The 27,136-nt window shown below is 50.0% G+C and overlaps 1 protein-coding gene across 6 annotated transcripts in view; it reads right to left on the bottom strand.

Moving 5' to 3' along the window:
- LOC119976102 (rho guanine nucleotide exchange factor 26-like) overlaps nucleotides 1–27,136 on the bottom strand; it is a 233,576-nt gene that overhangs the window by 78,254 nt on the left and 128,186 nt on the right. For all 6 annotated transcript variants that reach the window (XM_038816267.1, XM_038816268.1, XM_038816266.1 and 3 more), the window contains 3 exons: nucleotides 25,231–25,360; nucleotides 20,121–20,195; nucleotides 10,085–10,174 (listed from right to left, as the gene is read on the bottom strand). In XM_038816267.1, the coding sequence (XP_038672195.1) occupies nucleotides 10,085–10,174; nucleotides 20,121–20,195; nucleotides 25,231–25,360 (295 nt within the window). The remainder of the gene's footprint in view (nucleotides 1–10,084; nucleotides 10,175–20,120; nucleotides 20,196–25,230; nucleotides 25,361–27,136) is intronic.

Below are 27,136 nucleotides of genomic sequence, written 5' to 3'. Positions count from 1 at the left end.
TAAACAGAGGACACAGTTTGTGGTCTGAAGTTGTTGAACTCAATGTTAAGTCCAGAAGGCTGTAAAGTGCCTGATCGCAAGATGAGATGCTGGTCCTCCAGTGTGCGTTCACTGGAATATTGCAGTCAGTGAAGGACAGAAATGTGGACCTGAGAGCGAGATTGTGAATTGAAATGGCAAGCAACATCGTGGAGGGGGGAGGGGTCGGCGCCATGCTTGTGGACTGAGCAAAGGTGTTGCCGAAAGCACTCAGCCAGTTTGCGTTTAGTGTCCCCAATGTAGAGGGGGCCAAATGCAGGAGACTAAATTCAAGAAGATGCAAGTGAAACGCTGCTTCACCTGGAAGGCGTGTTTGGGGCCATTGACAGTGAGGAGGGAGGAGGTAATTGGGCAGGTGTCACACCACCTATGATTGCATGGGAAGGTGCCGTGGAAGGTGGATAAAGTGTTGGGGATGATAGAGGAGCGGACTAGGGTGTTACTACAGAATGCCGACAGGGGAGGTGAAGATGTAGAACTATAGAGAATTATAGAATTTAAAGTGCAGAAGAAAGCCATTCGGCCCATTGAGTCTGCACCTTGGAAAGAGCACTCTACCCTATCCCCGTAACCCAGTAACCCCACCCAATTTCTTGGACACTAAGGGCAATTTAGCATGGCCAATCCACCTTGTGTTGTTCCTCGTGTCTTAATAAAGCTCGCAGTCTCAAGTGTGGAGAAGATGCTTTATTGTGGGTTCGTTCAGTTTCCAGAGCTCGACCTAGAACTACCTTCCAGTGCTAACTACCAGCTTTGCTTGCTGTGTGTGCTGCTTACCAGCCCCCCTGCTGTGAAGAGTGTCCTCACTTCCTGTCCTGATGTATTTATATGGCTCTCCCGTGCTCCCTCTAGTGGTCGCTCAGTTGTGTTGCATCTGGTTAACTTGTGATCACCACATCCCCCTTTTTCTCTTAACATATTTTCTGAACATCGTTAAAGAAAATTGTATATCCTGTCCCAGTGTATTTATAGCTCTCCCGCTCGTGTTTGCTCTGTTGTTTTTGTATCTGGTCAATCTACGATCACCACATCCCCCTCTTTCTCATTACATAGTTTCTGTACATCATTAAGGAAAATTATACAAAACAGTAACTTATGATATGCGTATCTATACAAGTGATGATGCTATTGCCTTAGTTAACAAAGCCAATGTATTTATATGTCCAAACTTAATAAACACATTTATGAGTCCAAACTTGATGAATTTGTTCAGAGCTTTTTTTTTCTTTTTTGTTGTTGATGACGTGGTGATATTGATATTGCAAGTCCGCTGTGAATGTTGTTGGTGTTCCTTGTTATCTTAAGTACCCAATGCGTCATCCCGAGGTGTTTGCATGGTCACATCACTGCTGTTGACTGGCATGGACTTTTTTTTTGTGCTTGTGGTGTTGATTTATTGTCTCATCCGCCTTGGATGCTGGTGTGCTTGCTTGTTCTGGAGCAGACGTGAGTTTGTGCGATTCGTTGTCATCCCATGACATGTTTGTAGTCTTGTTATCGTTTTGCAGTGTGCTGTGGCATCGTCCATCATGTGCCAAGTAGTGCCATTGTGTACAAGTCGTAGTTTCATTGCTGTTGTTTCTGTCGTTCCTGTTTTTGTTGTTTCCGTTGCCGTACTTGTCGCTGTTTTTGTCGTTTCCGTCTTTGTTGTTGTCGCTATCTTTGCTCCTGACTTTGTTGTGTTTGTTGCCATTCTTGTTGTTTCTGCCTCTGTCGTTGTCGCTATCTTTGTGCCTGACGTTGTTGTTTGTCTTGTTGCGCGTCATGTTGCTTTTATTCTTGCTGTTGTCGTTCTCGTTTCTGCTGTGCTTCTTGCTATTGTTGTTTGTCTTGTCGCGCTTCATGTTGCTTTTCTTCTTGCTGTTGTCGTTCTCGTTTCTGCTGTGCTTCTTGCTATTGTTGTTGGTCTTGTCGCGCTTCATGTTGTTTTTGTTCTTGCTGTGTTTCTTTTGACTTTTGTTTTTCTTGTTATACTCTATGAGTGTCCCGAGTGGATAATTTGAGTCATTGAGCATTCCGTCTCGCGAGTGGTGCGAATGATCTGATGTTGCATCGGTGCAGGTGACATCAATCAGTTGTGGAGAATTGGATTCCGCATCTTTGCTTTCTTGGTGCTCGTCTTCTCGCGAGTGGTGCGAATGATCTGATGTTGCATCGGTGCAGGTGACATCAATCAGTTGTGGAGAATTGGATTCCGCATCTTTGCTTTCTTGGTGCTCGTCTTCCGGAGTCAAAGTCTTCTTGATTACATTTGACGCGGTGTCTGTGGACTCTCGGCGCTCCTCTTCTGGAGTCCAAATCTGCATGATTTCTGTTGATGTTATCTCACTGGACTCCAGGTGCTCCTCTTCTGGAGTCAAAATCTGCATGGTTTCTTTTTGTTTGATGTCTCTGGACTCCAGGTGCTCCTCTTCTGGAGTCAGAATCTGCATGGTTTCTTTCGGCATTGTCTCTGTGGACTCCAGGTGCTCCTCTTCTGGAGTCAAAATCTGCATGTTTTCTTTTGGCGTTGTCTCTCTGGGCTCCAGGTGCTCCTCTTCTGGAGTCAAAATCTGCATGTTTTCTTTCGGCATCGTCTCTCTGGACTGTTGGGTGGCCCGACTCTGTGCTTCTGTACAGACAAGCTGAGAACTGTCAGTCTCACTGTGATCCTGTACGTCGAGTGTGATCACCTTGTCACTGTCTTCGCATGCAGTGGGCAGAGGTGCATTGTCTTCTTCTTGTTCCTGTGAGCGTGTTGGACTTTCATAGTCTGCTCTTTCTTCTTGTTCCTGTGAGCGTGTTGGACTTTCATAGTCCGCTCTTTCTTCTTGTTCCTGTGAGCTTGGTAGACTTTCATAGTCTGCTTGCGGTTGCTCAGGTACAGCGGGTTTACCTTCATGGTCTTGTTCATGCTTGGTGTCCGCCCGGGAGTGTTTGCTTGCATCCCTGTTGGCGTCTTTCATCACTCGCACTGTGGAGCCTGTCATCGCTCGCTCCGTGGAGTCTTCCTGTGCTCTCTGTGTGGCGTCGTCTTCGTCTTGGGTATTGCTGTCATCCAATGTATCGACGAGCTGCCATGGCACCATGGTGTTGGATTCATCCACCATGAGTAGAGTCGTGTTGAGCTTTGCAACGGTGTCGCTGATGCTGTGATCAGCATGTCCAAATAACTCCTCCATGTCTGAGTAGTATTCTTTGAAACCCATTTCATCTTCGTTGGCTTCTTCTACCACGAGTTGATTCGTGTTGAACTTTGCGACCGTGTCGCTGATGCTGTGATAAGCATATCCGACTGACTCAGCTGTGTCTGAGTAGTATTCTCCGAAAACCAAATCATCCTGGTTGGATTCTTCTACCACGAGTTGATTCGTGTTGAACTTTGCGACCGTGTCGCTGATGCTGTGATAAGCATATCCGACTGACTCAGCCATGTCTGAGTAGTATTCTTTGAAAACCAAATCATCTTGGTTGGATTCATCTACCACGAGTTGGTTCGTGTTGTGCTTTGCGACCGTGTCGCTGATGCTGTGATAAGCATATCCGACTGACCCAGTCAGGTCTGAGAGGTAATCGTCGAAAAACAAATCATCTTTTGTTGTTTCGGAATTCTTTTTGTTCGCTTCACTGTGTGTGGTGAAGGCAGCTTTTTCCAAGGTTTTGTGCAAGTTGTTTTTCACTGTTGGTTTAAGTTCAGGCGTTTTTCTGTGTTCTGAGGCAAGAAAATTTGGTTTTACCACTTTAAGTGTCTTGTTTTCAATTTTCGGGCATTTCCCTTTTAAGTGGGCGTGGTCAGGATTCTCAGACGTCATGACGTCACGCGTAGGAACGACTTGCACATGCGCAAATCGGCTTTCTTTCCTTGTGCGGTTCGGTGTCCATTGCGCATGCGCGGCTTGCGCATGCGCATGACGGTCCGCGACGAAGACTTTTTTTGACTGCGCATGCGCGGCTTGCGCATGCGCATAACGATCGGCGCCGCGATCTTTTGTAAATTGCGCATGCGCGACTTCCGGTTCCGGCGCATGCGCAGACGCGATTTGTAGTTCTTTGTTTACCATAGACTGCAAAATGTGCCCCGACGGCATTTTATCGCGGATTTCAGCGTTTTTTCTTTCTAAAAGTTGTAAGTTACCTTTTCTTTCCGATCTGGACTGGATTTCAGCGTTTTGGCTTTGTGAAAAATTCCTGTTATTTCTTCTTTTTGATCTGTACTGTGCATTCGCGATTTCCTGATCTTTTTGTGATTTTTTAAGTTTTGCATCACTCAGTCTCTGTGCAGGTTGGACTGTGAGCATGCCTTGCTGTTCAAATTTCTCACAGTACTCTTCAAATTTGTTTAGTAACGTTTGTAAGCTGTTCCTGTCTTCACCTTTTGAGTATTTAAATCCATTATACACTTTCCTATTGACAGGCCCTTCGATGAGAATTGCTATTTTAATTTTGTCTGAGGCTTCTGCAACATCATTAGCTATGAGATAAAAATCGAACATTTGTTTAAACCTTTTCCAGACATTTCTTACATTACCAGTCGTGTCCAGCTGAGGTGGGTATCCATGCCACATCCTCGAATTAGCGATGTCTTCCCCAGTCGAATGTCCAGCAGGAGATCTCCATGCCATTCTTGGTTGAGATTTCCATGCCATTTTTTTTTGTTTTCTGTATCTGCAGCTGAGTTGTCCTGTCATAAGCGTCTGAAATCACTCCTGGGTACCATGTGTTGTTCCTCGTGTCTTAATAAAGCTCGCAGTCTCAAGTGTGGAGAAGATGCTTTATTGTGGGTTCGTTCAGTTTCCAGAGCTCGACCTAGAACTACCTTCCAGTGCTAACTACCAGCTTTGCTTGCTGTGTGTGCTGCTTACCAGCCCCCCTGCTGTGAAGAGTGTCCTCACTTCCTGTCCTGATGTATTTATATGGCTCTCCCGTGCTCCCTCTAGTGGTCGCTCAGTTGTGTTGCATCTGGTTAACTTGTGATCACCACACACCTAACCCACAAATCTTTGGACTGTGGGAGGAAACTGGAGCACCTGGAGGAAACCCATGCACACACGGGGAGAACGTGCAGACTCCGCACAGACAGTGACCCAAGCCCGGAATCGAACCCTGGAGCTGTGAAGCAACTGTGCTACCCACTGTGCTACCATGCTGCCCGTGTGTTTGGTGTTGTTGGAATGATTTCAGGAGAGTCAACATGCCTGTTCCGACAGATATAAAAGATTCCATGGCACGACTGAAAAAAGAGCAAGGAATCCTGCCAGCCAATAATCATTTTGCAAGTACCACTAGAAAAGAGAGATTAGCTGGTCATTTACCTGATGAGTTTTTGAACATGTATTGCGTGAAATTGGCTGCTGTGTGCGTTGACAAAATGGAACTGACTATTTTAGATTTTTTTGAGGTCGCGCAAATACTAAGGGGTGAAACTGGTCTTTGGGAACAACGTATTGGCATCTCTTCAACAAGACTGAGGAAAACAAGTTTCAGCCCAAATAATTCAGCATCTTACCATTATGTTGCACACTTATGGAGGAGAAACACCCCAAAGGCACTTCACAAAATTAACAAAGGCCAAGAAAGTGATCTTCGGAAGTTTAAAAGAATTGATTTACAAGGTGTGGGTGTCACTGACTACCAGCATGTATTGCCCATCCCGACTTGCCCTTCAGAAGTTGGCGCCTTCTTGAACCGCTGCAGTCCCTGAGATGTAGGTGCACCCACAGTGATGTGACAGGGGAAATTCCAGGACTTGAGGGTGGCACGGTGGCAGAGTTGTTGGCACTGCTGCCTCAGTGAAGACCCGCTTTCAATTCCGGTCTTGGGTTACTGTCTATGTGGAGTTTGTACGTTCACCCCGCGCCTGCGTGGGTTTAATAGGAATTAGGAGCAGAAGTAGGAAATCCAGCCCTTCGAGCCTGCTCTGCCATTCAATCAGATCGTGGCTGATCTCTTCCTGGTCTCAAATCCATCTCCCTGCCTGTTCCCCGTATCCCTTTGACCCGCTTTCTATCAGAAATATATCTATCTCCTTGTTGAAACCATTTAATGATTCAGACTCCACCGCACTTTGGGGCAGCGAGTTCCAAAAATTCACCACCCTCTGCGAGAATTGGTTCCTCCTCACCTCAGTTTTAAATCTACCACTTCTCAACCTATATCGGTGACCTCTCGTTCTAGATTATCCCACAAGATGGAGGATTTGGTCTACTTTTAATTTACCAATCCCTCGTATTATCCCTATTTTATGGGGTAGTATGGTGGTGCAGTGGTTAGCACTGCTTCCCACAGCACTGAGGACCCTTGATCGACCCTGGCCCCGGATCACAGAATCAATCTGGTGAATCTCCTCTGAACTGCCTCCAATGCCACCACTGTGCTACCATACTGCCTATGGGCGGCACAATAGCACAGTGGTTAGCACAGTTGCTTCACAGCTCCAGGGTCCCAGGTTCGAATCCCGGCTTGGGTCACTGTGTGTGTGGAGTCTGCAGGAGCTCCCCGTGTGTGCGTGGGTTTTCTCCGGGTGCTCCGGGTTTCTCCCACAGTCCAAAGATGTGCAGGTTAGGTGGATTGGACATGCTAAATTGCCCCTTTGTGTCCAAAACGGTTAGGTGGCGTGGGGCTACTGGGATTACGGGGATAGGGTAGAGGCGTGGGCTTAGGTAGGGTGCTCTTTCCAAGGGCGGGTGGAGATTCGATGGGCTGAATGGCCTACTTCTGCACTGTAAATTCTATGATTCTATGATCCTTCCTCAAATAAGGAGACCAAAACTGGACGCAATACTCCAGATGTGGTCTCACAACACCCAACACAAGTACAACAGCACCTCTCTACATTTATACTACAGTTCTTTTGCAATAAACACTAACATTTAATTTGCCTTTTTTAGTACATGCTGTACCCTCATGCCGACTTTCTGTGATTCACGAACAAAGACACCTGAATCCCTCTGCCCAGACACATTTTGAATCTGCTTTCCATTAAGATAATAATTTGTCTTTCTACTTTTTCAACTAAAATAGATAACCTCACACTTATCTACATTAAACACCTTCTGCCAAATTTTGGCCCGTTCTCCTCGTCTATCTATATCCTTCGGCAAACTCTTTATCTCCTCTCCACTGTCTGCTTTCCCTCCTATTTTAGTATCATCCACAAATGGGGCTGTTTAGCTCACTGGGCTAAATCGCTGGCTTTGAAACCAGACCAAGGCAAGCCAGCAGCACGGTTCGATTCCTGTAACAGCCTCCCCGAACAGGCGCCGGAATGTGGCGACTAGGGGCTTTTCACAGTAACTTCATTTGAAGCCTACTCGTGACAATAAGCGATTTTCATTTCATTTCATGTTACACTCTGTCCCAGCTTGCAGATCATTTATATAGATTGTAAACAGCTATAGTCCCAGGACTAATCCTCTGGGTGTTCTTGTTTTGTCCCACAGTCCAAAGATGTGCAGGTTAGATATATTGGCCCCTTAGTGTTCAGGGATGTGCAGGTTAGGTTATAGGCATAGGGTGGGGTGGGAAGGACAGTGGACATGGGTAGAGTGCTCTTTTGGAGAATTGGCGCAGACTTGATGGGCCAACTGGTCTCCTTCTGCACTAGATTCTGACTCAGTGTCAGCGAAGGAACAGCGACATATTTCCAAGTAAGGACGGTGAGTGACTTGGAGGGGAACCTCCAGGTGGTGGGGTTCCCAGGTGTCTGACGCCCTCGTTCTTCCAGTTGGCAGTGGTCATGGATTTGGAAGGTGCTGCTTAAGGAGCCTTGGTGGTCACCCTCCGGGATTCTATAGACTCTGGAACAGTCCCTGCAGATTGCAGGGTAGCTAATGTTACTCCAATATTCAAAAAGGGAGGGAGAGAGAAAACAGGGAATTATGGACCAGTAAGCCTAACATCGGTCGTGGGGAAAATTCTTGAATCCATTATCAAGGACTTTATAGCGGAACATTTAGAAAGCAGTGGCAGGATCAGTCAGAGTCAGCATGGATTTCTGAAGGGGAAATCATGCTTGACAAATCTGTTGGAATTCTTTGAAGAGGTAACCAGTACAGTAGACAAGGAGGAGCCAGTCGATGTGGTATATTTGGACTTTCAGAAGGCGTTTGGCAAAGTCCCGCATAAGAGATTATTGTGCAAGATTAAAGCGCATGGGATTGGGAGAAGTGTAATGAGATGGATAGAAAAGTGATTGGCAGAGAGTAAACAAAGAGTTGGAATTAATGGGTCTTTATCAAATTGACAGGCAGTAACCAGTGGGGTACCACAGGGATCGGGGCTGGGACCCAGCTATTCACAATATATATTAATGACTTGGATGAGGGAACAAAATGTAACATCTCAATGTTTGCAGATGATACCAGGTTGGGTTGGAGGGTCAACTGTGACGAGGATGCAGAGATCCTACAGGTTGGGCGAGTGGGCAAAATTAATGGCAGATGCAGTATAATTTTGATACGTGTGAGGTTATTGGGAGAGGGGAGTGTGCAGTGGGACTTGGGTGTCCTTGTGCACCAATCGCTGAAGGTAAGTGTGCAGGCGGTAAAGAAGGCTCATGGTATGTTGGCCTTCATTGCGAGAGGTTTTGAGTACAGGAGCAGGGATGTGTTGTTGCAATTATACAGGGCCTTGGTGAGGCCATACCTAGAATATTATGGTCTCCTTTTCTGAGGAAGGATATTTTTTTGCTCTCGAGGGAGTGCAGCGAAGGTTTACCAGTCTGATTCCAGGGATGGCAGGACTGTCATATGAGGAGAGATTGACTAGGTTGGGATTGTTTTCGTTGGAGTTCCGCAGAATGAGGGGGGGTCTCATAGAGATTATAAAATTCTAACAGGACTAGGCAGGATAGATGAAGGGATGATATTCCCGATGGTGGGTGTGTCCAGAACATTCCCGATGGTTGCTGTGTCCATTTTTTTTTCAACCACGGGTCACAGTCTGAGGATTTAGGGTAAACCATTTCGGACAGAGATGAGGAGACATTTCTTCACCGAAAGAGTGGCGAGTTTGTGGAATTCATTACCACAGGAAATAGTTGATTCTAAAACATTGAATATATTCAAGAGGTGGCTAGATATGGCACTTGGGCGAATGGGATCAAAGGTTATGGGAGAAAGCAGGATTAGGCTATTGAGTTGGATGATCAGCCATGATCGTGGTGAATGGCAGAACAGGCTCAAAGGGCCGAAAGGCTTCCTCCTGCTCCTATCTTCTCTGTATCTATGTATCTATGCAACATGTAGATGGTACACACTGCTATCACTGTTTGTCGGTGGTGGACGGAGTGAATGTTTGCTGAAGGCGTGCCAATCAAGTGGCCCGCTTTGTCCTGGATGGTGTCAGGCTTCTTGAAAGTTGTTGGAGCTGCACACATCCAGGCAAGTGCAGAGTATTCCATTACACTCCTGAATTGTGCCATGTAGGTGGTTGTTAGACTTTGCGGAATCAGGAGGTGAGTTACTTGATCAAAGAGGTCAGATCAAAGGAATGTCTTAGAGGAGAAAATTGGGGTGGGGATGTTTTGGGCGGGAATTCAAGATGTGGGGCTGAGGTGACTGAAGGCATGGTGACCAATCAGTGTTCTTTTTCATCTTGCACACACGGGAGTGTCTTAATCCATGTACCTAAACTGTTTCCATATCCTATTATCTCCCATTCCTTTAACCACATATCAAACCTATTCTTAAATGTCGATCTGGTCTCTCGTTCAATGCTGACCTGTTGATAGTGAAATCCAAGCTCCAACACCCTTTGCAGAGAAAGGTTTCTGCTGTTCTCTGGCCACAACACTTCTATTTGATCTGATATCATTGCCCTTATTGCTTCGAGTTGTTGAATAATAGAATCATCCACCACCCACTCAATGGTAATTAATTCCAGTTGGTTGGAGCATTCAAAAAGGTAATTGGATAGCTACGAATCAGAGATCCATGGGTTGAAGGAAGAACAAAAAGGAAATGTAATGTTGAGGTGATTTAATTCAGCAGTTTGGAGGAAATGATCTGAATGAAAGAGCCTTTTGCATTCCTCTCTCTTCAAGCACACCCAAAGACAAAACACTTACCTTTATTTTGAACTCCAGTTGACTGTTGATGGTGTACATCATCTCTGTTCGCTCCATTCGCCTTGCCCCTTCATTGCACTGACGCACCAGCTAACACAAAGCACAGGAAAATGATTATTTTCTTTTGCCGCCAGGAAAACACGGTTCATACAGGAAACCTGGTCATACAATGCAAGACGTCAATCCGTCTTTGGGATCAGACTTTAAACTGGGGTTCCATCCTACCCTCTGGGGTGAATGTCAATGACCCCGTGACGCAATTGCGAAGAGAGGCAGGGCAGTTATCCCCAGTGTCACAAACATTATTTATCACTCGACCAACATCTCGAAAATACCCCAGATTAAGTGGTCATTACCAGGGGCAGCACGGAAGCACTGCCTCCTCACGGCACCGAGGTCCCAGGTTCGATCCCGGCTCTGGGTCACTGTCCGTGTGGAGTTTGCACATTCTTCCCGTGTTTGCGTGGGTTTCACCCCCACAACCCAAAGATGTGCCGGGTAGGTGGATTGGCCACGCTAAATTGCCCCTTAATTGGAAAAAATGAATTGGGTACTCTAAATTTATAAAAGAAACCTGGTCATTACCAGTTTCTGGGATCTTGCTGTGCACAAATTGGTTGCCACGTTTCCTACATTACGGCTGGATTCTCCGGTGGCCCAGCCACGTGTTTCTCGGCGGTGCGCCGTTTGCCGGCGAGCCGTTCGCCGGCGGCAGGGTTCTATACTCCCGTCGCATATCAACGGGATTTCCCATTGAAGCCATCCCGCTGGGAAACCTTGCCGATGGGAAAGGTGACTTGCAATGCCTGGAGAATTCCGGCCCACAACAGTGAAGAGGCTTTAAAGGTACGTCGTTGATTGTAAAGCAGTTTGAGATGGCTGCAGCGTGCGAAGGGGCTACATAAGTTCACGTCTTTTCATTCGCATCGTTGGTATATTTAACTGTGAAGTGTCGAGGTTCCGGCCTTGGCTCCACGTCAGCCCACTTGGGTTCTCAAGCCCCGACTCCAGAGGTTTCAATATGGGTTAAAACTCCGAAGTGGGAGTAGGTGATGGATGATTCCGTATAGTCTTTGGGATGAAATGCTGAAGTCTGTCCTCTCAGGCGTTTATAAAAACTCTCATGGTACTATTTGTCCAACAGAGGAATTCTTCCCGCTGAACTGGTCATTATTCATCCTCTAACTACCCTCAATGAAAGAAAACACCCTGTCATCTAACTCTTGGCTGTTTTTTACACAGTTGGCTGTCACGACGCTCTACTAAGCAACAGCGACTATACTTCAAAGGTACGTCATTGTCTATTTAGCATTTCAGGATGTCCAGAATACATGAAGGACAGTATTGCAGACTGTAAACAAATGCCCTTTTTTTTTAATACTGCTTTAATGAGAGACAAATTGCAGTCACGAATTTGAAGTTTCAGAGATTAGTCATCCTCTGTGGAACTTCAGTAATAAACAGAATCCTTAGATCAAGAGAAGAGAGGAAATATTTTACTCAGAATAACTGGGCATAAATTTGAAAGGTTTTAGAGACAGATATGGCCTGTGAGCTGATGGTGCCAGCTTCCTGGAACACATTCCCCCAAATCAGTGAAGGCCTTGTTCTCTGGTGGGACTCTAAATGTCACGTTAGAATCTGTGGGTGGGATTTTCCAGCCCTTTCCGTTGCCGGGATTTCCGGTCCAGGTGATGACGACAACACCCCACGCCGAGTTCCCGCGCCAGGCTGGGCGGAAGTTCTAGCAGGCGGCCAATGGAGAGGCACCTCAGCTGCTGGAAAACATGCCGTGCGGAGGGCTGGAAGATCTCGCCCCGGTGCTCTGCGTTCCAAATTCCACTACTGTTTGCGGCAAAGGTGATGTACCATCAATTGAACGCGAGACGAGTTGCTGGACAAAAGTATGGCTTTAATCAGCTAGATGTTAGCCCTGCGGTCGATTACAGTATAACGACGACCGCCGGGAGTACTGTGTATTTATACCCCGCCCTGGAGGCGGGGTTAACTCAGCCTCTCGACCAATCGGGTTGGTCTCAACCAACCGGTCGAGAGGCACATGACCGACCAGGGCCAATGGTAAGCCGGTGTTCTGCACCAATGGCAGGCAGCTATGCTAATCATACCACCACATTCACCCCTTGCGGAGAAAGAAGCCTGGGGGGGGGGGGGGGGGGTGTCAATGAGAGCTGGGGGGGGGGGGGTGGAAACTGGTGGTATGAGTAGTAAGGAGAGAAGGAAAAAAATGTATCCTTGGCTTCCCACTGGCCCAGACATTTAACAACAGTACATAGTGTCCATACAAGGTCCATGGTGATGTTGAAAGTTAAATGGGCTCGATCAGCCTTTTCGTTGCCCGTGACGTCCTGGCAGACCGCCGCAGTGGAGTTGGTGACGCTGGTTCAGCTGATGGTGGTGATTCCGCTGATGTCCTGGACTCCGGGCGCGATGGTCCTTGAACTGTCTCCGTAACCTGGGCTGGTGGTGGAGACGCCATGGATGGGGGAGGGGTGGCCTGGGTGGGGCGCTGGGGGAAAAAGAACAGGGGGGGGTCTGTGGTGAAGGGGGGCAGGGCCGCACACTGGCGGTTGCCAGGTCCCGGAGGGAGACCGTGTCCTGCCAACCGTCGGGGTACTCCACGTACGCATACTGCGGGTTAGCGTGGAGTAACTGGACTTGTTCCACCAACGGGTCGGACTTGTGCACCCGCACATGCTTCCGGAGCAAGATGGGTCCAGGGACGGCCAGCCACGTCGGGAGAGGGGATCCGGAGGACGACTTCCTGGGGAAAACAAGAAGACGTTCATGAGGTATTTGATTAGTTGTGGTACAGAGGAGGGAGCGGATAGAATGTAGGGCATCGGGGATAACCTCTTGCCATCAGGAAATAGGGAGATCTCTGGACCGGAGGGCCAGTAGTATGGTCTTCCAGATGGTACCATTCTCCCGCTCGACCTGTCCGTTACCCCAAGGGTTATAGCTGGTCGTCCTGCTAGAGGCAATGCCCCTGCTGAGCAGGAATTGACGCAGCTCATCGCTCATAAATGAGGACCCCCGATCGCTATGTATGTACGCGGGGTAGCCGAACAGGGAGAAGATGGAGAGGAGGGCCTTATTGACGGTCGATGTGGTCATGTCGGGGCAGGGAATGGTGAAGGGGAAGCGGGAGTATTCATCGATCACCGTCAGGAAGTAAATGTTGCGGTTGCTAGAGTGAAGGGGCCCCTTGAAGTCAATGCTGAGACGTTCGAAGGGGCGGGATGCTTTGATCAGGTGAGCGCGCTCGGGGCGTTATAAGTGCGGTTTGCACTCTGCGCAGATGTGGCAGTCACGGGTTACTGTCCTGGCTTCCTCGATGGAGAAGGGCAGGTTGCGGGTCTTTATGAAATGATAGAAACGGGTCACCCCTGGATGGCAAAGGTCTGCGTGGAGGGAGCGGAGGCGGTCTATCTGCGCGCTGGTGCAGGTACCGCGGGACAGGGCATCAGGAGGCTCATCGAGCTTCCCAGGATGATACAAGATATCGTAGTTGTACGTGGACAACTCGATCCGCCACCGCAAGATCTTGTCGTTCTTAATCTTTACCCTCTGTGCATTATCGAACATGAAGGGCAGCACGGTGGCCTAGTGGTTAGCATAACCGCCTCACGGCGCTGAGGTCCCAGGTTCGATCCCGGCTCTGGGTCACTGTCCGTGTGGAGTTTGCACATTCTCCCCGTGTCTGCGTGGGTTTCGCCCCCACAACCCAAAAATGTGCAGAGTAGGTGGATTGGCCACGCTAAATTGCCCCTTAATAGAAAAAATAATTGGGTAATCTAAATTTATAAAAAAAATTTAAAAAAAAGAACATGAAGGCCACTGACCGTTGGTCTGTGAGGAGGGTAAACTTCCTGCCGGCCAAATAGTGCCTCCAGTGTCGCACAGCTTCGACTATGGCCTGGGCTTCCTTTTCCACTGAGGCGTGGCGGAGTTCGGAAGCCTGGAGGGTTCTGGAGAAGAAGGCCACGGGTCTGCCCGCTTGGTTCAGGGTGGCCGCCAGAGCTACTTCTGATGCGTCGCTCTCGACCTGGAAGGGGAGGGACTCGTCGATGGCGCGCATCGTGGCCTTTGCGATGTCCGCTTTGATGCGGCTAAAGGTCTGGCAGGCCTCTGACGACGGCGGGAAGGTTGTGGACTGAATGAGGGGACGGGCCTTGTCGGCGTAGTTGGGAACCCATTGGGCGTAGTAAGCGAAGAAACCCAGGCATTGTTTAAGGGATTTGGGGGTATTGGGGAGAGGGAGTTCCATCAGGGGGCGCATGCGTTCAGGGCCTATCACTCCGTTACACACTATGTAGCCGAGGATGGCTAGACGGTTGTTGCTAAACACGCACTTATCCTTATTGTAAGTTAGGTTAAGGAGTTTTGCGGTTTGGAGGAATTTTCGGAGGTTGGTGTTATGGTCCTGCTGGTCATGGCCGCAGATGGTGACATTATCGAGGTACGGGAAGGTAGCCCGTAATCTGTACTTGTCGACCAGTCGGTCTATCTCCCGTTGGAAGACCGAGACCCCATTTGTGACACCGAATGAAACCCTGAGGAAGTGGTAGAGGCGCCCATCTGCCTCAAACGCGGTGTACTTGCGGTCACTCGCGCGGATGGGGAGGTGATGATAAGCGGACTTGAGGTCCACCGTGGAGAAGACTTTGTATTTCGCAATCTCGTTTACCATGGCGGAAATACGGGGGAGAGGATACGCGTCCAGTTGCGTAAACCGATTGATAGTCTGGCTCTAGTCAATGACCATCCGGTTTTTCTCCCCAGTCCGGACCACCAGCACTTGGGCTCGCCAGGGACTGTTGCTGGCCTCGATGACCCCTTCCTTCAGCAACCTCTGGACCTCGGACCTGATGAAAGTCCGGTCCTGGGTGCTGTACCGTCTGCTCCGTGTCGCGACGGATTTGCAATCAGGGGTGAGATTAGCAAACAAGGAGGGGGGGGTCCACTTTGAGGGACGCAAGGCTGCAGACAGTGAGGGGGGGTATAGGGCCGCCGAATTGGAAGGTCAAGCTCTGGAGGTTGCACTGGAAGTCCAGTCCTAGGAGTGCCGGTGCGCAAAGGTCGGGGAGGATAAGGAGTTTATAATTTTTAAAAATCTTCCCTTGGACCGTGAGGTCCGCGATGCAGCACCCGGTGATGCGGACGGAGTGCGAACCTGAGGCTAACCCGATTTTGTGTTTTACAGGGTGGACAGGGAGCGCGCAGCATCTTACCGTGTCAGGGTGTACGAAGCTTTCCGTGCTCCTGGAGTCCAGCAAGCAGCCCGTCTCGTGCCCGTTGAGGTGGATTAGCGTCGTCGTCTTGGCGAGCGTGCGTGGACGTGACTGGTCGAGCTGAATGGCCGCGAGCCGTGGAGAAGATCCATCGTCGTAGTCGTCGGCGGCCGAGTAAGTGCTGGCAGGGCTTTGTGTGCAAGTTCAGGATGGCAGCGCCCAGGACCCGCACGTGGCGTCCGGGGCCCCAAGATGGCGGCGCCTGCAGGACCCTCATGGTTGCTGGGGGCGGGGTTAGTGGTGCCGGCGGGCCGATCGGAGCGGCTGAGAGCGGGGGCAGAGAGGCGCGCAGGCCGGGCGCAGGGGCCCGGAGTGGGGGGGGGGGGGGGGGAGAGATTGGCGCAGTACGCTGGGAAGGCCCGGAAGGGCCCGGAGGAGGAGATCCCCGGTCGCTGCAGTGACCAATTTGGCCTGGCAGACCGACGAAAAATAGCCCTTCTTCCCGCAGCTCTTACAAAGGGCGGAGCGGGCCGGGCAGCACGGGCAAGGGTGTTTGGCGAACCCATAGAAATAGCAGCGGGGCCCCGCGGAATTGTCGGGGCGTCCCGTGGCGCAGGCCTGAGGGGGGTCGGGAGTGGTGGATGGAGGTGGGGAAGCGTGCCAGGAGGCCCAGGGCGCTGCAATGCGGCTGGGGAAATAGGCGCGGGAGTTTAAATCGGCGACCTCCAGGGAGGTGGAGAGAGTCTGTGCCTCAGTTAGGCTGAGGTCGTCTTTTTCCAGCATCCGCTGGCGGATAGCGGGGGACTGCATCCCTGCCACGTAAGCATCTCTGATCAAAAGTTCCATGTGCTCAGTGGCTGAAACTTGGAGGCAGGCGCAATTCCTCCCCAGGACAGCGAGGGCCTGGTAAAAATCGTCTAAGGACTCACCGGGGTGCTGTTGTCTGGCAGCCAGCAGATGTCGGGCAAACACTCGGTTTACCGACTTAAGAAACTGTCCTTTCAGCTTATCCATGGCCACGTCGTACTCTTTTTTTTCCCCAATCATCGCGTAGGCCGCCATGCCCACGCTGGAATGGAGAATATGAAGCTTCTGTGCCATGGTGGGGGGGCTGCTTGCGGTTGCCAGGTAGCCATCGAAACACGCCAGCCAATGCTTGAAGATTTCTGAAGCGTTCTGAGTTTGCGGGCTGATGCGGAGGCATTCGGGCTTGATCCGGAGCTCCATCTTCAAATTTCTAGCTGATTAAATTGATCCCATCAACTGAACGCGAGACGAGTTGCTAGACAAAAGTATGGCTTTAATCAGCTAGATGTTAGCCCTGCGGTCGATTACAGTAGAAGGACGACCGCCGGGAGTACTGGGTATTTATACCCCGCCCTGGAGGCGGGGTTAACTCAACCTCTCGACCAATCGGGGAGCCGTCACATGACTGGTCTTAACCAACCGGTCGAGACGCACATGACCGACCAGGGCCAATGGTAAGCCGGTGTTTTGCACCAATGGCAGGCAGCTATGCTAATCATACCACCACAAAATGTCAGCGCAGAAGGAGGCCATTCAGTCTATCGTGTCTGTGACGGCTCTTCGAAAGAGCTATCCAGTTAGTCCCACTTTCCGTGGTCCTACAATATTACCCCCTTCAAGGGTTGATGCAATTCCCTTTTGGAAGTCATTATTTTATTTTATTTTCCAATTAAGGGGCAATTTAGCACGGCCCATCCACCTAACCTGCACATCTTTGGGTTGTGGGGGTGAAACCCACGCAAACACGGGGAGAATGTGCAAACTCCTCACGGACAGTGACCCAGAGCCGGGATTCGAACCTGGGACCTCGGCGCCGTTGGAAGTCATTATTGAAGCTGCTTTCAGGCAGCGCATTGTAGTCACAACAAAGCTGGCTAATATGGTTCAAAATACGTCTCCTCATCTCCCCCCCTGGTCCTTTTGCTATTGTGCCATTTTTACTTATCCTGTGTTAACTTTACACCAGGGTCAAAGGCCGGGAAATTAGCATGACCTTTCACCCTGCCCCAAATCTCCCAGGTTACCAACCCCGGCTCGGTGAATTTCCTGGACATTTCATCCTCTCTCCTCCACCTTCTCAATCTAGTCAAACTGCCAGCGTGCTGAAAGGGAGACAGTGAAGGAACGGTGATATATTTCTAAATCAGGGTGTTGGGGGGGAACATCCAGGTAGTGGGGTTTGTTTATATCTGCTGCCCTTGTCCTTTTAGGTGTTAGAGGTCATGGGTGTGATTTTCTGTCCCTGACCGCCCGGAATGCATTCCCCGATGGGACGGAGAATTGAGCGCCGGGGGAAAATCACGATCGACGTCGGGCACCGAACACAACTCCCATGCTCCGACCCCCACCTGGCGTTAACAAGGTCTTCGGTGCATGCTGTACAGGGGGATGCAAATAAATGCAAATAGGACTTAATGATTTGCATCTATTTAGCGGGCCCTGTACCTTATGCTCCAGCCTCCCATGATTGTCCGGTCCCTATGGCTGGGAATTATATGGGGAGGTTCCCTTGTGGTCTCAGCAATCGTGATCCTGCCGTGGTGGACCTTGCAACGAGCCGGGGGGCAACGGTATCCCCTTTGGCCAACACCCAGGGTCAACACCAGGGCCACGCTGGTAGCAACCATCCGAGCCCACCCGAGGGCCACACCCCCCCTCAACAATGCACTGCCTGTCCACGCCACCACTAGCAGAACGCTCCCTCCCCCCAATCTCCCACTCCATATGGGCCTCTGTAATAGTGGAACCCCCCCCTCACAGGGAACCCTTTAATAGAACGACTCCCTCCAAGGACCTCTGCGTCGAGGAGTTTAAGACGATGTCCACCATTTGCAGAGAGAGATAGAGAGGGAGATAGAAGGGGAGAGAAGGAGGGAAAAGAGGGAGAGAGCAAGAGAGGGTAGAAAGGTAGAAAAGGGGAGAGAGACAGAGAGCGATACATAGATACATAGAAGATAGGAGCAGGAGGAGGCCTTTTGGCCCTTCGAGCCTGCTCCGCCATTCATCACAATCAAGGCTGATCATCCAACTCAAATAGATGCATAGAAGATGGGGAGAGAGGGAGAGAGAGGGAGAAAGAGTGCGGTAAAGGGGGGAGAGATGGAAGGAGAAAGAGGGAGAGAGCAGGAAAGAGAGGAAGAGAGAGGGAGAGAGACAAAGAGGGAGGGCGATGGAGAGGGAGAGAGAGAGAGTCTAATTGTTCATAAAAACTGCTCCTAGTAAGAGGGCAAGATTTTGCCTCAAGTATTTGTTTGTAAAATCTTATTCTTTCTGCACAAACCATTCTCCCTTCCCTGTCTGAAGGTTACTCGAGCACCATACTGCTACAAATATCATGCCCACATGGGCAAGCTCTGTACATACCAGCCCCAATCCCCTGTACCAGTCTAACATTGGCTAAAAACGTTTGGGGACACCTTTAACTACAAACCTTTGTTTTGTTTTCAAGGTTGTGGTGGATTCCTCCCTCCCCTATCAAACAATAACCCAAAGTAGATACACGCCAGCAAATCATTTAAGCTGATGGTCAACTCCCTTTAACACAATCCATTTCAAGAGCAAACATACAGGTGACTCACTAGTTTCCCCTCCCAATGAAAGTTGCTCCACCAGTCCCACCACATCACAAATTCTTTCCGACCAGTGCATGTAAGAGGAGACCGCAATTCCTTTCGAGAGAAAGAATTTAAGAGTACTTAATCTCAAAATAGCAACATTACCTCTGGGCAATGAAAGAATCATACACTTGACGTGCTATTTCCAATGACAAAATGCTCCTGACCACAGCCTTGTCTCATTCCACTGCAACTCTCCCATTGTGGGTGGGTCAATTCCATTTTGAGCAGTCCATTTCCTGGGTGTCACTTGAGGAATCTAATCAGGCCCTTCAATTGACAGTTTCTCGCATGTCCAGTACGCTTAAATCCAGCAAATGATCAGGAGGATATTCCTGGAGCAGCACCTGTAAGGTGTGTGGAGTCCAACCTGACAGTGGCTCTACCTGCCCATAATTCTTCCCGAGGTCTCACTGACAGCAATGTGATCATTACTAGCTTTGTGTTGGCTTTGGCATAGATTATGACTAGGGCACCAGGGAGCACTCCGCTGCCCCTCTCCAAAATCGTGCATTCCACCTGAGGGGGCAGAGAGGGTCACCGCTCAGCATCTCATCAAAACCATGGCTCCCATTATCAACAGTGTAGCACTTCCTCAGTACTACACTGGAGTGCCAACATGGGTGATGTCCTCATGTCTCTTTATTGGGACTTGAACCCACAACCCAAGAGTCATAGCTGCTGCTTAAACTGTATACACAGCTTCTGAGATGCCATTATGTGCACATAACTAGCCCATGGGTTAAAGACATGGAAGCTCTCTCAATAGACTGAGCAAGCAACTCCTCCATTTGGGGATCAATCTGAATACTTTCTGTTCGATGGATCCAAGCCAGATGATGAAGTATAAAACTAGACACAGGTCCTTGTCTTGACAGTAGGATTATTCACAGAACGCAGCATTACATATCATGTAAGAAGTATGCCTCCTGCATACTAACACCCAGTTTCCCAGCAGTCCCTTTTTATATGTGCTCAATATACTTAGCAATCAATAGCCTCCGGCTGTTTTTCCTAAACCGTATCTCTATAGTAAACAGCAAGAATGATACATTTGTAATAATATTCCTTGTAATATAAGGTTGGCTGATACCTTAAGGCAATTGTTTGATAGGTTTAGCACAAAAGGATAAAGCTCCTCACCTTGCTAACAGCTTGCAACGCTTTCTTTGTGCACTCGTTCTCTGGGGATTCTTTCGGCGTTTTCTGGCAAATTGTCTGCAAAGGAAATGTCAGGGTATGACACACGAGTCAGAATGTTCTCTTTCTGAATGACCGCTGTACTTCAAAAGCCATATCTTACATCAGACAATCAAACACCAAAGTATCGTCAGGCCATCGTTCATTTGGAATGCTGGTCGGGCTCTCAGAAAACAAGCCCAGGGCCGGATTCTCCGTTTCAGGGACTAAGTGCTGATGCTGGGACTGGATCGCATGCGTTCTACAGGCCCGAAAGCGGCGGCGGCCCCGGAGCCATTCAGGACCAACACAGGCACCATGTGTCACAATTGCAATTTCAAAAGAACGCTGGCACGTGATTCGCCGGAGTCGGGATCAGCACCCGACAGCCTGACAAGCAGGAGCTGCATGTTGGCACTTCACTCCCCACACACCCTCATCACAGCCAGGAAGTTGCCACTGGTTGCACTGGAGCAGACCTATCCCGTTGATGGGTCGGCTGGGGCCAGATGGTATAGAGGAGGATGAGCTGCAGAGGCACCATACAACCCGTGACGTTAAGTTTACGGTGGGCAGTCAGTGGCATGCGTAGCCGCATGGCTGCCTTGCAGGCGGTGGAAATGGTGGCCCCTGATCCCACGGCCATCCTCCTGGCTGCCCCCCGCTATTCTCCCTGGCCCTGGCAGAAGTCACATCCCCACCACCGGCCAGCGACACACTATAGCAATGTGTTGAACACTTTTCCCACCCCTCCTCTCTCAATCCCTCAGCAGCCACAGCATCTGGGGCGGGATTCCCCCAACCCTGGGCCGGGCCGGAGAATCCCCGCCAACGCGCCACGCCGCCCCGAAGCCAGCCCGCGATTCTCCGCAGAGCAGAGAATTGGCGCCATTGGCTCTATGCGGCTGGCTCGCTGATTCTCCGGCCCGGATGGGCTGAGCGTCCGCAGGTAAAACGCCAAGTCCCGCCGGCGCCGTCCACACCCGCTTGCAGCCGGCGGGAACTCTGCGTGTAAGGGTCGGGTGGCGGCCGGTGGGGGGGGGGGGGGGCTCCGACCCCGGGGCGTTCTCCGATGTGGCCTGGCCCGCGATCAGAGCCCACCGATCGGCGGGCCGGCGTCTCTGGCTGGGGGCCTCCTATCCTACGCGCCAGCCCCTGTAGTCCTGCGCCATGTTGCGTCGGGACCGGCGGGTTGTAGGAGGCCACTGTGCATGTGTGTGTTGGCGCCAGCGCCACCGCGCAGTTCCCGCGGCGCACAGCTCGCGCAGGGATCGGCAGCTGGAGCGGCGTGACCCGCTTCAGCGCCGTGCTGGCCCCCTATCGGGGCCAGAAAAACTCCTGGCAGCGGCCCGTTCACACCGTCGTAAAACGTGACGGCGTTTAAGACGGCGTGAACATTCTGCCGCGGAATGGGAGAATCCCGCCCCAGATTCCCAATTTTAAATACCACAAGTGCACCTCACTATTGGTAATTCCTCCTGACGGAGGCGGAGGATCGCGGGGGCCCCGGAAATTGCTGGGTCGGGCCTGTTGATGATATGCTGCAGGTATTTACCGTACAATTTGCCGGCGTGGAACGCATTTACGCCGCTGTCGAGGCACTGGTGTATGGCATTCCATCGAATGCCTGCCGCTGGCCTCAAACTTCGGCTCATACGCGATTCTCCATCCGATCATGTTTCCCGATTCCTGCGTCGCTGGACAGAGAATCCCACCCGTATTGTTTCCCCCCACTACAACCTGGATCAGATTTTTGAATCATTCCCAAGTTTAGCCCTTCATTGTTGCATTTGGGAGCCATTCATGTGTTAACCACTTATCTGGATCAAGAAGAGCTTCCTTGTATACGGTGTAAATTTACAAATAACTAATTCAAAGCTGTGTCTCTTTAAAACCATAGCATCATCACGGCACAGGAGGAGGTCATTCGGCCCATCCTGTCCATGCTGGGGCCCTGCAAGAGCACATCAGCTAGTCCCAATTCCCCACGCTCTCCCGTAACGCTGCAAACTTTCTGTCTTCAGATCATGATCCCAATTCTCTTTGGAAAGCCATGACTGACTAACTCCATCACACTCTGGGGCTGTGCATTCCAGATTCTAACCACACAATGCGCGTAAAGGCTTCTCTCCAATGTTGTCTTTGCTCCTTTTATCATTGACCTTCAACTCTTCTCCTCTGGTTCTCGACCCGTCCACCAATGTTTCTGCTTATCGACTTTATCCACGCCCCTGGTGATTTTGAACCCCTGACCTTGTCCCCCTCTTACATCTAATATCATATCATCCAAATCTCATACATAAATGTCGAACCGACTTCACGCCTCCCCAAAGATTTCAGTAGGGGGGGGTCACATTTTTAACCAAAGAGATGTTATTTTTTTTTCCCCTAAAAAGAATTAATTCTCAGAATGAGAGCACGATTGTCCATCTCTAATTGCTCTTGAGAAAGTGTTAGTGAGCCATTTTCTTGAATTGCTGCAGTATGTGTCATCACGTTAGCTGAGTAAATGCTTCAGGCAATCAGTGTCATGAGGAAGAGACTCGACAACAATGAGGCAACAGGTTACACATTCTTTCCTCCGATGTTGGTTTGTGTGGGTTCTCATTAGCGCCAGTAGTAGTTCCACCCTCTTTTGCCATGAGCTTATTCAAGCGAATCAATCCGGAATCATTGTGAATATGCATTCCTGAGAGTTCGGAGTTGAGGAGGGAAGATGGCTGGGAATAATGGAGAGATGGAATTCCATGAGCAGATGAGCCTCGACTGGGGCAGCACGGTAGCATTGTGGATAGCACAATTGCTTCACAGGTCCAGGGTCCCAGGTTCGATTCCGGCTTGGGTTACTGTCTGTGCGGAGTCTGCACATCCTCCCCGTGGGTTTCCTCCGGGTGCTCCGGTTTCCTCCCACAGTCCAAAGATGTGCAGGTTAGGTGAATTGCCCTTAGTGTCCAAAATTGCCCTTAGTGTTGGGTGGGGTTACTGGATTATGGGGATAGGGTGGAGGTGTTGACCTTGGGTAGGGTGCTTTTTCCAAGAGCTGGTGCAGACTCGATGGGCCGAATGGCCTCCTTCTGCACTGTAAATTCTATGACTCAGGAAAGGAGGCAAACAAAAAACATCCTGCATTTATGTCGCACCTTTAACACAGTAAAACCTCTCAAGGCACTTCGCAGGGCTCTGACCGAGGAAACAGCATTTATTCGGGAGACCCGTCAGGAGAAGCTTCAGATATGAGGATCGATTGCGGAGGTTGGGTCCGTTCTCCTTGGAGAGAAGAAGGACAAGAGGAGATCTGATTGAGTTATTCAAACTCAGGAGGGGGTTGAACAGAATAGAAGGGAGAAACTGCTCGTAAAAGGATCAAAAACGAGCGGGCACAGATTTAAAGTGATTTGCAAAAGAAGCAAATGTGATGTGAGAAAAAAGCTTTGTCGTAGAACAAGTGGTTTGAGCCTGGAATGCACTGCCTGGACGTGTGGTGGAGGCAGGTCCAATCGAGGGGTTCAAGAGGGCATTCGTTGATTAATTTGAATAGAAACAATGTGCAGGGTGATGGAACCATCAATTCACCAGACACGTGTTTCCGATGTGAATCTAGGCTTTAATCGACTTACTTCAGAGCCAGCCTGTTACCTGTCGATGAACTCGTAGTGAACTCAGGCTGACTCTGGACAAGGGTATTTATACAGTTGCACTAGGGGGAGGAGTCGTGGGCGGAGCCAAGGATGGAGCCCAATACAAGTTCCTGAGTGCTCCCAGCACTACTCCCCCTAGTGGTAGGATAGCGCTACTGCACTTACAAAGACTGTGTGAATTAACATATATACATCTATATTACATTCACCACACAGGGGTACGGGGAAAAGGCAGGGGAATCGCACAATGCCATAATGCTCGTTTGGAGACAGTGCACACACGATGGGCCAAATGGACTTCACTGCAACAATTCTGTGAAACTAGGCATGTACTAGACGAACTTTTGGTCACAAAAGATAGGTTTTAAGGTGCGTTTTTCAAGCTGAAAAGTGAGGTGGAGCGGCGGAGATGTTTACAGAGGGAATGCAAAACGTAAGGCCCAGGCAGGTGAAGATAAAGTCACCAATGGAGGAGAAATGAAAATTGGGGTGGGAAAGAGACCAGAGATGGAGGAGATCTTGGATAGTTTCATGGCCGGAGGACAAAAGGGTGAGATGACGAGAAATCAAGGATTACGATTTTTAAATCAAGGTGTTGCTTATCCAGAAACAATGTGGGTCAGAGGGTACAGGGGTGATGGGTGAACATGGGTAACGCATGTCGATAAGGGCAGCAGAATTCTGGATGAGCTCAGGTCTAATGGAGGGTGGAAGATGGGCAGCGGGATTCTCCGCCTCCCCAGCAGCGCACCCACGCCCGCGGGTTTCCCGATGGCGCGGGATGGCCACAATGGGGAAACCCCATTGGTCGGCTGCCAGGACGGAATGTCCCGCTGCTTGTTGAAAATGGGGCTGGCGGGACGGAGTATCCTGTCCGGGATTCCCGAGCAGGATTGCCAGAAATCCAAGAGCGCCTCGCACATCTGCTGTCAGCGTGAAGGCAGGCAGTGAGGGGAGTGGGTCACATGTCAGAGGGGTAAAACATCACACTGAAGGAGTTGGTGGGTATGCTGGGCCAAACATAAATTAAATCCTGAGGAGATTTTCAACTTCCCCGAAGTATTCAGTCAGCTGATTTCAGGGTGTCTTTGAAAGCATTTCCAGGAACAGGAGGATACTACTCAGCCTCACCCACCTGTTCTGCCACCCGAGTACATCCTGGCTGATCGGTCTCTGAACTACATTTGATTCCATAAACTTGCCCAACAAAATCCCTTCCAGATTTCCGATACATTTTGTGATGTTTCCTGAGGTCACCTCTGATCTTTAAAGTTTAGGATTTTGCCCCATTATTTTTCCCGCGAGCTTCAAGTATTTCGCACGGTGAGACAAGACGATATAGAACCACAGCCTGTTATCGGCCACCCCCGCCCCACATCCCTTCCCCGCAGATTTTCCGTTCGATTAAGGCAGAGAATATTTCAGTCGCTCCTTACATCCATCAGTAGAGGAAGCCTTGTGACTCTCTGCATCGGGAGGATAAGAAATGAGATCATGGGCAGGTTTCGGCACTCAGGGTGGGCTTCGATCCTGGTCAGAATTTCTTTGAAGCTCGGATTCGTATTTCTGGAGAAGGGGGGAGAAGGAAAGAAAAGAAAAATTACTGTTGTGATGAGAACGGAGGGCTCAGTCAGGCAACGGACATGAAAACACACCTCAAACTAAAAGTAGAGCTCAGCGCTTTTTAATAATCCAGCAGTTTCCTGTCAGGCTGTGTTCCTGCTCTCCCGTGGAGTGGGGATGGTGGCCATCAGCTCCCCTGAGTTCCACCCCTCCGATGAGGCCGCATCTCACTGCCAACACACGGGTCGTTTGTGCACAACCAGTAGGATGCCTCTGCCACATTCTTCCGCAATGCGGGCCAACCCCCCGGTTGCCGTGAATAATGTACCCCACCCTCCCACGGCGGCCAATCCTGTGGAGGGTCGCCCATCCCCAGCCCTGGATCCCCCTCCCCCACTAAGCACTGGGGTGGCAAGCCCAGCACCCCCGGGCTCTTTGCCTGTGAGCAAAAATGGCTACCCACCTCCTCAGCTCCCCACAGAAGCCCTTCCACCAGGTTCACATTGTTCAAAAGGAGTAATAATCGGCGCCAGTGTGAGCACTTGCTGGGGAGGCCGATGAATGGCGGGAGGCTGTTGGATAAGGGGTGGCTCTTGTTAATTGTATAGAAATGGGGCTCAAGTGGTGATAATTGGTTTCTCGCCACGCTACGGCAAGATCTCGATTTTGCCTACGGGAGCGGGCCGGTTGCCAGGCAAACTGTCTGGTGCCTGGCGCAGTTCTCGTTTTTGGCCTCTCCCGCTATTCACCGGCCTCGTTTCGCTTGAGCAAGAGCGTAACAAGGCCAGTGAATCACACCCTTAGTCCTTTTATGGAGCTTGGAGAGATTCCCGCTGCATTTTCCCACACTTAGAATTTTTTTTGGAGTGGGGAGTTAACAATGCCGGCAAGACTGGCTCCTTAGAGATTGCGGCGCCATTTTGAAAAGATCCCAAGGTCTCAAAGTTAAGTTCAAGGCCGTCCACACCCCACCCACGGACATCACAACCCCCCCCCCCCCACCTCCAACCCTCGACGCAAGAGGATCTACCACCCCACCATCATTAAATATCCACATCAACTCCCCACACCAAGGAAGCATGAGGGTGACCCAGCAACCCCCCAATCCCGCCAAATCTATCCTCGCTGCCATCGCCTCGCCCCCACCAAGTGAACGATGAACGATACCCCACTATGGGATATCCCACCAAAATCAAACTTCCTCAACTCAATCCCAACAGAACCAATCTCTCTCAACTCAATCCCAACAGAACCAATCTCTCTCAACTCAATCCCAACAGAACCAAACTCTCTCAACTCAATCCCAACAGAATCAAACTTCCTCAACTCAATCCCAACAGAATCAAGTCCAACACCTTAATCCCACCAAAATCAAACTCCCTCAACTTCATCCCACCAAAATCAAATCTCCTCATCTCAATCCCAACAGAACCAAACTCCCTCAATTTACTCCCAACAGAATTAAACTCCCTCAACTCAAACTGAACAGAACCAAATTCTGTCAACTTAATCCCAAGAAAATCAAACTCCCTCAACTCAAATTCTTATTTTTTTTCTAAATTTAGAGTACCCAATCATTTTTTCCAATTAAGGGGCACTTTAGCGTGGCCAATCCACCTGCCCTGCACATCTTTGGGTTGTGAGGGCGAAACCCACGCAAACACGGAGAGAATGTGCAAACTCCACACTGCCATCAGGCAGTAGTACTAACCACTGCACCACTGTTCTGCCCACTCAACTCAAATTCAACAGAATCAAACTCATGCAAATTAATCCCAA

This window comes from Scyliorhinus canicula, chromosome 13 (assembly GCF_902713615.1).
Source record: "Scyliorhinus canicula chromosome 13, sScyCan1.1, whole genome shotgun sequence".
Taxonomy (NCBI): Eukaryota; Metazoa; Chordata; class Chondrichthyes; order Carcharhiniformes; family Scyliorhinidae; genus Scyliorhinus; species Scyliorhinus canicula.
This window is presented reverse-complemented; position numbering and strand designations above follow the sequence as displayed.